Genomic DNA, 12,283 nt, shown 5'->3' on the forward strand with positions numbered 1-12,283 from the left:
GTTAGAATTGTATTCACTTAGAATGAGGAAGAGCACATAAATGGGTCAGTTGCTCATTATTTATCCCCAATAGTTTTGTGGTTTTATGAATAATTCAGCCAACCTGTAAGTAAGGCATATGATGAAAGATTTGTGCTCAAGAATTACTAGAAACAATTTTAACAAGAAATCAATCCAGGTGGATTGTTTAGACTTTTCTATGGAGGGAAAGCAGGGAGCTACCAAGGATGCCCATGGCTTTAAGAGCATCAGCTCTACCTTTGGAGAATTAAGAGAGATTCTCTCATAGGTAAAAATTACTTTTGATTGGATTACAGTTCAGAAACCGATGAGAGACTGGTATTTTTCTCATGTGTTAAATATATCTTCTTTTGTTCTTGATTAGTCTTGGTCAAGATTTCTCATTTTTATTGGTTCTTTAGAAATCAGGCTTTTGGTTTCCTGTGTGTTATAGCTGTTTGTTTTCTATTTATTACTTTTTGCTTTTGTTTATAATTTATTTCCATCGCTTATTTTTTTCACATTTTTTGAGTTGAATTATTAACTTCTTTTTAAAATCTACTTTGCTGTCTAATAATTTAAAACTTCAAGTTTCATTCTAATGTTATTTTATAAGTTTTAATATGTAGTATATTTTTCACTTGTATATGTTTTATTTCCTATTTAGAATTGTATTGTTTCTACCGGTTTTTTTGTTTGTTTGTTTTTTTGTTTTTTGTTTTTTGGTTTTTTTTTTAGCTTTCTTTGTTGATTTATAAATTTACAGTGGTCAGAACAATTGGTTTGTGCAAGGTTGATTCCTTATAATTTATTGAAGCTTTCTGGCCAAATATGTGGTTGCTTTATAATGTTCCACGTGTGCTTGAAGAGAATGTGTGCTCACCACTTGAGATTTGTGTACTAACCCTTTTATAGTAAATATTATTTCCCAGTACTGAATTTCCTATTTCTAACTTTCATATTGCTTTATTTTCTCTATGCCCTTTTCAGGAAGCTGACACAGATGAGAATCAGGGAACTTTGACATTTGAAGAGTTCTGTGTTTTTTACAAAATGATGTCTTTGAGACGAGACCTTTATTTGTTGCTTTTGAGCTACAGTGACAAGAAAGATCACCTAACTGTAGAAGAACTGGCTCAATTTTTGAAGGTGGAGCAAAAGGTATCTTTAGACTGTTAAAATGAAAGTTTACTTAAAAGTACTCATGAAAGATGCAAGTCTTTCTTTTGGGGTTAAACGTACGTATACTTTGAATTTCACAAAGGGAGTAAATATCACTAGTTCACAAAAATCTTATCTATGAGTCATTTAAAACAGTTTCTAGCAGCTTTTAAGAGAAGAAGTGATAACTTGAACACTGGGCTATATAATTCTTAACCTTAAACGTATTGAGTACAGATATGCATATTTTCCCACAAAGAAATGAATGTTGTTAGTATTTTAATACATGGTAATGCTTTCTTTATATTAATACTATGGTGTATTAATAATATTAGTTTAAATTTATACTACATATTAGTATAAATTAGCGTTAGTATAAATTTAGTCAAATTTATTTATTTTAAATATAAATTTATATTTATACTAATAAAATTGCTAGATATTGCAACTATGGCATAATTCTTAACTACTATTGTGGTAGGTCATTTATAATTCTGATAGTAAATTGGCATTTGATCATGTGAAAAGGCTAAGTAAATTAGGTTCTGATTAGCAAAGAGAATCTCTATGTTTAAAATAAGATGTTTTAATCTTAATATTATATAGGCTGAATTACGGTCAGCAAAGCTAACTTCTCAGTCTGCTTTTTAAATATCTCCTCAAAGTCTGTTTCTCACTAAAGTAGAGGAATAAATGAATGTTTTATTCCAATTTTTTAACCTTTTATATCAGACTTCTTGAGAGGAGGCTTTGGTTTTGTGCAGTTGATGAGGTTTACTTTTAATTTTCTTAATGGACTAATTGTCTTAATATAAAGAGCGACTGAACTCCTTTGTTCATTTTAAGTCAGCGTCATTTAGCTCTGTTGAAATCGTAAAAAGTCACCAAATATTTGGACTATAAAGTACAATAATCAGTAGAAATAATTCTTTCTACAGTACTCACACAAATAATCAGCCAGCTTGTGCTTGAACACTTTTCAATTTTTAAATAAGAGCTTTGAGATATTATTTACATACCATAAAATTCACCCTTTTAAAAGTATACGTTTAAGTGTTTTTTAGTGTGTCAACAGAGTTGTGCAACTATTGGCTGGGCGTGGTGGCTCATGCTTGTAATCCTAGCACTTTGGGAGGCTGAGGCAGGTGGATCACCTGAGGTCAGGAGTTTGAGACAACCCTGGTCAACATGGCGAAACCCCGTCTCTACTAAAAATATAAAAATTAGCTGGCTGTGGTGGCGAACCCCTGTAATCTCAGCTACTTGGGAGTCTGAGGTAGGGAGAATTGCTTGAACACAGGAGGTGGAGGTTGTAGTGAGCTGAGATCGTGCCACTGCACTCCAGCCTGGGCAACAGAGCGAGACTCCATCTCGAAAAAAATAAAATAAAATAGAAAAAAGGGCTGGGCACGCTGGCTCACACTTGTAATCCTAGCACTTTGGGAGGCCACCAGGCGGGCAGATCACCTGAGGTTGGAAGCTCGAGACCAGCCTGACCAACATGGAGAAAGCCGGTCTCTACTAAAAATACAAAATTAATCAGGTGTGGTGGCCCATGCCTGTAATCCCAGCTATTCGGGAGACTGAGACAAGAGAATCGCTTGAACAAACCCAGGAGGCGGAGGCTGCGGTGAGCTGAGATAGTGCCATTGCACTCCAGCCTGGGCGACAAAAGAAAAAACTCCATCTCAAAAAAAAAAAAACAAGAAAGAAAAGAAAAGAAAAAAGAGTTGCACAACTATAACCACTATCTAATTTCAGAACATTTTCCGTACCCCAAAAAGAAGCCCCATACCTATTAGCAATTATTCCCCATTTCTCTCTCCCCTACAGGCTGTGGAAACTAATATTTCTGTCTCTATTGATTTGTCTGTTCTGGACATTTCATATAAAAGGAATCATTTATGTGACCTTTGTGATTGGCTTCTTTCATTTGGCATAATGTTTTCAAGATTCATTCATGTTGTGGCATTTTCAGTATTTCATTTCTTCTTATTGCCAAATAATGTATCATTGTATGAATATACCACATTTTGTTTATATATTCATCAGTTGATGGAAATTTGGGTCATTTGCTTTTTGGGGGCTATGATGAATAATGCTGCTGTGAATATTCATGCACAAGGTTTTGTGTGGACATACGTTGTCAAGTCTCTTGAATATATATCTGAGTGGAAAAGTTGGGTCACATAGTTTGATCCCTTCTTTCAATCTGGATCTGGATATTGCAAGGACTTTATGTAAACCAGGATAAACTTCTACCACAGAGCCCCAGTGAATAATACACTGGACTAATATCTGAATATCAGAGAGAGATAAATTTCCACTAGCTCTTAAGAAGTATAGCTGACCAAAGATGTGCTGGATGACTTTGACAATTGTGTTTTCTTCCTTGAAGGTGTTAACAAGGATTTGAGATGCTATTAAGGAGATTGAAATATGGGTGGTGCTTGGATTAGTACAATTTCAGATTAATTCATTTCCTTGTATGAATAGATACTATATTTCCTAGGTATTGTGCTAAGTTTTGGTAGTGGACAAAACCTACCCTCAGAAAGCTCAAAATAAAGAGCTTTTTTTGGAGACTTTATGATTTTGAGAGTCTATGATAAAAGGAAAGAGAATGGTAAGAAGTAAAACAACATGCTTTTTGAAGTTTACTGGATTTTTTCTTTTTGAGGTAGAATAAAATTTATTATAATTATCATGCTGTATTTTTTTTCTGGAAATGTTCTTTAGAAGAATTACCTTTGTAAAGATACTAAAAATATTAATTAGTAATACATTGTTCATATACTTGAAATCATGCTCACTTAGTTTTAGTGCTAATTTGAATTACATTGAATTTGTGAAGTCATTTTCATTTGAGAGTCAATTATTTTAACTTTCTTTAATTTTCTCCTACATAACCCAGAAAATTATGTTACACTTGGTGTAGTCTAAAACCTATTTGACATTCACAATTTGAGCTAGTAAATGCTGCTTATAGATTCATAAATGGCAAAAAGTCTCACTGATTCAAAATCTGCTCTTACTTATATTTACAAACATTTTTATAGCATTTAAATGTCATTTTTGAATTTTTTAAATGTGAGATTAATTTGGTGATCAGTCTTCAGTGTTTTGCTTTAGCAAGAATGAAAAAAAGTACAAAATATTTGGTAAACAAAATCCATGTATATGTTTTTTCTGAATTATTTACTTATTATTGAGCCATAGGATAAAATATTTTCATGGCTTTTGAAACATATCTCCATAATGCTATATAAAAGATTTGTTTCAGTTTATAATTAAGAAAGCAGTGAACAAATGATTAGTTATTAAATGGATCACTTTTAGTGCTAATATTATAGGTATAGAATGTTAAGTTAATGTTGGTTTGATTAACATTTTTGGATAGCAGGGATGAATACTTTTCCATGTTTGTTTTTTAATTGTATTTTTTGAACTTTGAAAGACTCTTTAAAATACAGAAAAATCTGTATGAATTCTGTCCTGTTTTTCTGTTGTTTATTGCCTCTGTGTGTGTGTGAGAGAGAGAAGGGGGGGGGGGGGAGAGAGAGAGAGAGAGAGAGAGAGAGAGAGAGAGAGACAGAGACTGACAGGCAGACAGTAATTCCAGGTGGATATCTATTCTATTTAAATGCCATTAAAGAATCAACCACTAGCACCACACTATTAGCTCTTATTTGAGAGGTGGCAGGCAATACCCAAGTAGGAACCAGTTTTAATGCCTTTCTTGATGTCTCTTTCAAACTCCCAAAGTTAAATGCATTAAACATGTTTTCTAACAATGTGTTTCTCTTATCATCTTCATCAGTAATACTAATCACCTCTTTTCAAGCAGATTAACACTTCATTTGGCATGGAATTTTAAAAAATTACTAGGCTGCGTGGTAGAATAGGAGTGAGCAGGACTGGATACACAGCCTTGCTTACCTTGCAACTTGATTGCATTAACTTTTCATCCTTGACTTTGTGAGTTATCAAATGCTTTTGGTAGTAATATTACCCTTGCAAGAGTAGAGTGAGAATTAAATGAGATGTGAGTGTAACTTCCTAGTGCATTGCCTGGTTTATTAGCTGCACAGATCTAGCCATTTCCAAGGAACAATGTGAGACTCCTGGTGGGCAAGTATCCGCACATGTACTTGACTGTAAAATTCCATAGGTGGGGAGAAGTGTCTTTTCCACACCCGTCACTAGGGTCATGGCAGAGGCACTTATGACAAAAGACCGATTAACAAGAGAAAAACATACAAATTAACTAATAAGTTTTTAATAACACAGAGGAGCCTTTGTAAGGCACTGAAGACCCAGAGAGTCAGGCAAACCTGTGTATTTCTTATGCTAGGTTTGATGAGGAGTGGACAGTCATGAAGAAATATGTTTAGAGGACAAGGTTATGATCTAATGGCAGTAAATGGGAAATTTAGCAAGGCGTGTTTGTTCAGACTCTTCTTGGCACCTCTGTGTCTTTGGCTCCCTTCCTCTGGGTATTGGGAAGGTGCTGGTGGTCTCTTGAATGAGGGTCATATGGTCTGCTTCAGGGGAAGCTCAGAAAATTCTTCCTAGGTTTTATGGGTGGAAGGGCTGGGGGGAAGGCCAGAGATACCTTTCCTTTTCTGCTGTTTTCACAAATGCCAGGGTGCTATATTTTAGGGTACCATGTACTAAACTGCATCAAATCTGTACATGATTAGAATTTTCTTCCAAATTACTTCTGCTTTACCCTCCCACTCCAAGTCTGTCATGGTGTGATATAATAAAATACACATTTGGTCTTTGTTCCAGTTTCCGGCGCAGAGCTCCTAAAACTCTAAAGTATCTTTCATTATTTATAATGAGCCCCTTTTCACCATATCTGAGTTCATGCTAATGAGGTAACTATTGTTGGGCTCCTGGATAGTTTCAGGATAGGAGCTGGTAGCCAGCAAAACCAACTATGTGATTAGATAACTTTCTAATACCTACTTAATATTTTACTTTACCTTATCATAATCACATACATTTTAGAAATAGCAGATTCACTTTTATGAATTTTGTTGTTGCTTTCTTAAGGATTAAACCAGATAGCATTATTAGCAAAATGTTTTGTCAAAATTAGTTATTTTAAGTAGTTTGATAGTTTGGCAAAGGCAGAGATTCTTTATTAACAATGTTAGCCGTAGGACAGGTAGAAAAAGGGAATTGGGTAATAGAAATGTCTATATTTTCCCTTAGAGGATACGTCCTTTCTACATCTTTACTCCTCTGTGTCCCTCTCTTATATAACTACTTCTTCATCCTTACTTGCAGAACTCTCATAGTGTACTGGAAAGAACATTAGACCAGGAGTCCAAAACACCTGCATTCCACACACTGCAAGCTTTAGTGGTTGGAGAATCAATCATGATTGTTTCTGAGCCTTGGTTTCCTGAACCATGCAAAGGGAGCTGATACCTGCCTTTCCTATCTCAGTGTCAAATTGAACACTGCAATGATGAACAGGGAAGTCCTTTGCCCAAAATACTCAGAAGTGTGGCAATGTGAGGAATTAAAGTTAAAAGGTATAAACTACTGACTTCAAATCCATTCAGGCTAGTGGAATTATCCCAGTTCATTTGAATAGCAATACCGGATGTCACTTGCTAAGGGGCATGTGTTTCTTCCCTCTTTTAGTTTTGTTGACATTCTGCCAGTAAATTTTAGTTAGGGAAAACAGAAGCCAGAATTCTGTGACATTTGTTCCTGGCAGATGATTAACTGTATCTAGTTTAATTTTCTAAATTAGCTTGAAGCTACTTACATATGAGCATGACTCAAAAGAAATTTATAAAAATATAAAAAAAGTGATCATACATCAAGAGGCAAAAATCACAAAGGAAAATTTTAATGTCCTGAAACTTTGTTTATATGTGGTCTACTTTATTAAGCACCACAAAATTAAAGAGTAGGAAAATATTTGTAACATACAAAAGAGAGAAATAGTGAATTTCCTTAATATGGCGCTTTCCTAGATCATTGAGAAAAAAAAAAAAGATGGAAAAATGAGTAAAACACTTGAAACCTATAAAAATCATACAAAGTCAATAAACCTATGAAAATGTTCACCCTTTATTAGTAATTAAAAAGTCTGAAATAAAACTAAGTTAGTTATTTCTTAAAGACAGGGTCTCTGTTGCCCAGGCTGGAGTGCAGTGGGTGCGATCATGGATCATATAACCTCCAACTCCTGAGCTCAAGCAATCTTCCTGCCTCAGCCTCCCAAGTAGTTGGGACTACAGGTGTGTGTCATCACACCCAACTAATTTTTAATAATCTGTTTTAGAGACAGGGTCTCACCATGCTATCTAGGCTAGGAGACTATTTTTTCCCCCATCATATTAGTAAAGATTAAAAAATACACCACCAAATGTAGTGTCCATCTCTTCTATTTCTGGTGAAATTATAGAATGATACTGGAGTAGTTTTACAATCTATAACATTTAATATAATTTATAAAGCTTTGACCAAACCATTTTACTTTGATAATTCATCCTAAGGAAATAGCTGTGTATTTAAAAATTGTTATAAAGTTGTACATTTCAACATTCTTTAAAATAGTGTAAAATTTATTTTATTAGCTTGGACACAATCTAACTGTGTAGAGTCATTAGTCAAGAGTTTTGTGGGGTTTTGAGTTTCAAAACTGGATTTTCACAATGGCACAAACTTGAGGCAATTTGGTGATGTGTATGACAGTAATTCATTAGCTTCTGATAACATAAGATTGGTGTAGACACCAGGATATTCAACTTTCATAGGTTTACTCGGTTGTGAAATGAAATATCACTGCTGGCCACATATGCTGTCGAGGATTTTATGAAATCAAATACTGGCCTGTGGGTCAGATTTTTATTTTACTGAATCTCTCAGAAGATTGAGTTTATGCCTTTGACAGGTTCAATTGCTGTTTGATTAGGACTTTCATTCTTAAAACATGGCTGTGCCAAGGGAATTCTCACTATCTTTTAAATCCATGAGGAAGTGCCAGTACAGCCAGAAGTTATCTGGCTGAGATTTCTCTTTCTTCTCTTCCTTTCATCTACAGATAAAGGATCACAGATATCCACTAATCTGTGGTTCCAAAGTATTTACTAGATTTGATTGAGAGTTTTTGTTTTGTTTTGCTTTGTTTCATTCCCCACCCACCCCAACCTCATATTTGCCAAACAGCCACCTACATCTCCTCCAGAGTTCCTATCCATTTCTTGGCACTGGAGTTGAGTGTTTTTTTGTTCCTTCCTTTTTAGTGTTTTGGTTCTGGAGTGACAATTTGATTTCATTTCCCCATCCCCTTGGCAACCTTTCTTAGCAAGCCCCTATGCTCTTTATATTTTTTTGTTTCTTATGGATTGAGGAGGAAGGAAGAGAAGGCAGGAATATTGAAGTGCCTTTATATATTTGGAAAACCCTCCTAGGCCAGGCTCAGTGTCTTGTCCCTGTAATCCCAGCTACAGGGGCAGGCAGGAGGATCACTTGAGCTGTGGAGTTCAAGATCAGTCTGAACAATATAGTGAGACACCTTCTCTTAAAAATAAATTAGTTGGGTGTGGTGGCGCTTGCCCATGGTCCCAGCTACTTGTGGGGCGGAGGTGGGAGGATTCTTGAGCCTGGGATTTCGAGGCTGCAGTGAGCTAGGATTGTGCCTGGGCCACAGAGCAAAACTCTGTCTCTAAAACGAAATAATTTTAAAAATTTAAAAATTTCTGCTAACTGTTACCTAAGAGCAAAGGCTACCTTTTATAGTAAGTCAAAAGTAAGTTTCTGTTTATACAAATCTTTCATCTGAAATATGCATGTGGATAGTTAATTCCAAGAGGATTTTCAGAGATTTCCTGTTTCCCTGCTACAGGGCCCTCTCCTTATTGTAATCTGATATAGATCTATACATTACCCGCGTAGTAGCTCTGAAAATTGCACGTTTAGCCCTTTATTCTTTCTGCTAAAATGTTTCCTTGATCATTCTGATCCAATTATAGGAATCATGTGTGCCCTCTCCGTTCCTTACCCTTCATTGAATCCAGAATGGTTTGGTAAGAGTTCTGGTCATTGTAATCATTCTAATCTTCTCTCTCATGAGAAATAATTATAAAGTCTCCTTTGCTTATAACTGTCCCATTCTGGTGATAATGTATCTTTATCTTTTTTGTACCTTTCTCATATAAAAGCAGTTCTTTGAGGTGTTTTCCTGAATTTCTGTATCGTTTTTCTTTTTTCTTTTATTTTTACTTTTATTTTTTTTTTTTTAGACAGGGTCTCACTCTGTCACATAGGCTGGAATGCAGTGGTGCTGTCTTGGTTCACTGCAACCTCTGACTCCTGGGTTCAAGGATTCTCCTGCTTTAGTCTCCCGAGAAGCTGGGATTGTAGACGCCCGCCACCATACCCGGCTGATTTTTGTGTTTTTAGTAGAGACGGGGTTTCACCATGCTGACCAGGCTGGCCTCGAACTCCTGACCTCAAGTGATCCACCCACCTTGGCCTCCCAAAGTGCTGGGAATACAGGCATGAGCCACCACGCCTGGCTGATTTTTCTTAGTTATTCACAATTAAAGCAGTTGAGAGATCATTCAGAGTAATTACATCTTGTAATATTTTTGCTGCATTGAATATATTTTCCAAATAACGTTTTCTGTGAAATCATCTATTCAAATGCTGTGAAATGTGTGGTTTCCTTTTAGGATGAATTAGAGGTAGCTAGTTTGAGGAGGTAAATAGTTACTGTGGTTGTCTTATTCAGTTGAATATGAAATGACCATTCATTTAGAGGTGTTTCTTCACTCCCTATTGAAATTACCCCAAAATACAGTAAAGACAATCCCCCTGTGTAAAACCACAGATACAAAGAGAACAGGGGAGGAGCAACAACATTTTAAAACTTGTCTGATTTAAAGGAGACCCCAGAACACTGAAATTCAATCTCATAGAGTGAGAAGCCATGAAGCAACTCCATTGGCCCAGGGAAAGCCCCTGATAAGCTCAAAAATTGATGTTAGTTACATGATATTCATGAAAAGAGGAGAGGAGGGGTTGAAAACAAGCACTGGTTGAAAGTCTGTTTAAGATATGGTTAGCGCTTCAGATCTTCTCCCCCAAACCTTGTAGCAGGGCAACTGTCCCTTCTCTACCCTGGCGTAAAACTGTATGTAAGAGGTAAGGGGGGCCGCCATGCATGGTGGCTTACTCCTGTGATCCCAGTACTTTGGGAGGCCGAGGCAGGCAGATCACTTGAGGTCAGGAGTTTGAGACCAGCCTGGCCAACATGGTGAAACCCCGTCTCCACTAAAAATACAAAAAATTATCTGGGTATAGTGATGCACGCTGGTAGTCCCAGCTACTTGGGAGGCTGAGGCGGGAGAACCACTTGAACCCTGGAGATGGAGGTTGCATTTGACTGAGATTGTGCCACTGTACTCCAGCCTGGGCAACAGAGTGACACTCTGTCCAAAAAAAAAAAAGAGGTAAGAGGATCTGATCTAAGTGATGCCACACACGGCTGAGTGTGGGTACTATATGGAAAACATGGGGATTATGAAGATAGCTATAATAACTGCCATATTCCTGTATGTATGTGTCTTTGCAATGTAACTTTGGCACTCCTTCTACCAAGAATTGAATTCGATTTTCCTGCTTCTTCAATCTGTGCCAGTTTATTGACTTGCTTTGATTAGTAAATTGTGGTAGGACTGATGTACAGGTTCTGGAGCCTAGGCCTCAGGGAGTCTTGAAGATTTCATCCTCACCCTGTTGGAACTGTGGAACTATCATGTGAGGAAACCAGGTGAGTTTCCTTGGGGATGAGAGACTACATAGAGAAAGAGGCTCAGCCAACAGTCAGCACCAACCACAGACATGTGGGTGAGGCCATCTTGTACCATCTGGCAAGTAACCAGATGCCTGTAGTCACATGAAGAACTCTAAATGAGAACAGCAGAATAACCATCCAGCTGAACCCAGTCTGACTTGCAACCCTACACAATTGTTATCAAATAAACAGTCATTGTTTTGAGTTTCTAGCTTATGGGGTGGTTTGTTTCACAGAAGCAGAGAATGAATGCAAGGATTAGTGACCATCTATGCATTGAGATGTGAAAACCAAAGACCTCTTCCACTATTCAGTTCCCAGGTTTATTGATTTTAAATAACCAAGGCTTACCAGTGTTTGAGGAAATCCTCTACTATAAAGAACAGAGACCACTAAAGCAAATAAATAGAGACAAGAAACTTGGAGGAAACAGGTAATGCAAGGAGGAGGAAACTTTAAAAATCGTTGTTAATGTTATCAGAATGATTCAAATATTGTTGCCATAAAGCAAGAGCAAGATGCTATGACAGATTGGGCACAGTGGTTCATGCTTAAAATTCCAGCACTGTGGGAGGCCAAGGTGGGAAGATTGCTTGAGGCCAGGAGTTCAAGACCAGCCTGGGCAACATAGCTATACCCCGTCTCTACAAAATAAAAATAAAAATAAAAATAAAAAAATCAGCCAGGTGCAATGGTGTGTGACTGTAGTCCCCACTACATGGGAGGCTGAGGAGGGAGAATCAATTGATCCCAGGATCTGGAGGCTACAGTGAGCCATGATTGTGCCACTGCACTCCAGCCTGGGTGACAGAATGAGGACCTGTCTCTTAAGAAAAAAAAAGATGTCATGAGAAAAGAAGATTTAGAGAAAAAAAAAAAGCTCTTGGAAATTAAAAGCATGAGAAGAACAAACAAAAAAGAAATAGAAAAGATAGGAGAAAATAGAAGGGAGAAACTTATCAAATAAGTAATACAAAAAATTTATTAGCATGGAAAGGTAAGATTCTCTAGACTGACAAACCCAAATGAGGGCCAACCTCAGTTTAAAGATTCACAAAAAGGTAAATCAGAGTGAAATTTCACAGTTCCAAGGATGAAATGGAACCCTGAGTGCTTGTAAAAAGAGAAAAACTAAACTAAACTAATTAGCAAACAACAAATCATTCTGTGAAAAGGATTGGAATCAGAATGGCATCAGATTTCTCAACAGCAATTCTGGAAGCCAAAAATCATGAGAGCAATGATTCAACCTGGAATTTTCTGCCAAAAACTGTCAAACAAATGTGTGTGGAA

The 12,283-nt window shown here is 36.7% G+C and overlaps 1 protein-coding gene across 9 annotated transcripts in view; it reads left to right on the top strand.

The window, feature by feature from the left end:
* Nucleotides 1–12,283, top strand: part of PLCH1 (phospholipase C eta 1) — a 268,796-nt gene that overhangs the window by 174,277 nt on the left and 82,236 nt on the right. For all 9 annotated transcript variants that reach the window (XM_073023500.1, XM_073023499.1, XM_008008632.3 and 6 more), the window contains one exon: nucleotides 991–1,161. In XM_073023500.1, the coding sequence (XP_072879601.1) occupies nucleotides 991–1,161 (171 nt within the window). The remainder of the gene's footprint in view (nucleotides 1–990; nucleotides 1,162–12,283) is intronic.

This window comes from Chlorocebus sabaeus, chromosome 15 (genome assembly GCF_047675955.1).
Source record: "Chlorocebus sabaeus isolate Y175 chromosome 15, mChlSab1.0.hap1, whole genome shotgun sequence".
NCBI classification, from domain to species: Eukaryota; Metazoa; Chordata; class Mammalia; order Primates; family Cercopithecidae; genus Chlorocebus; species Chlorocebus sabaeus.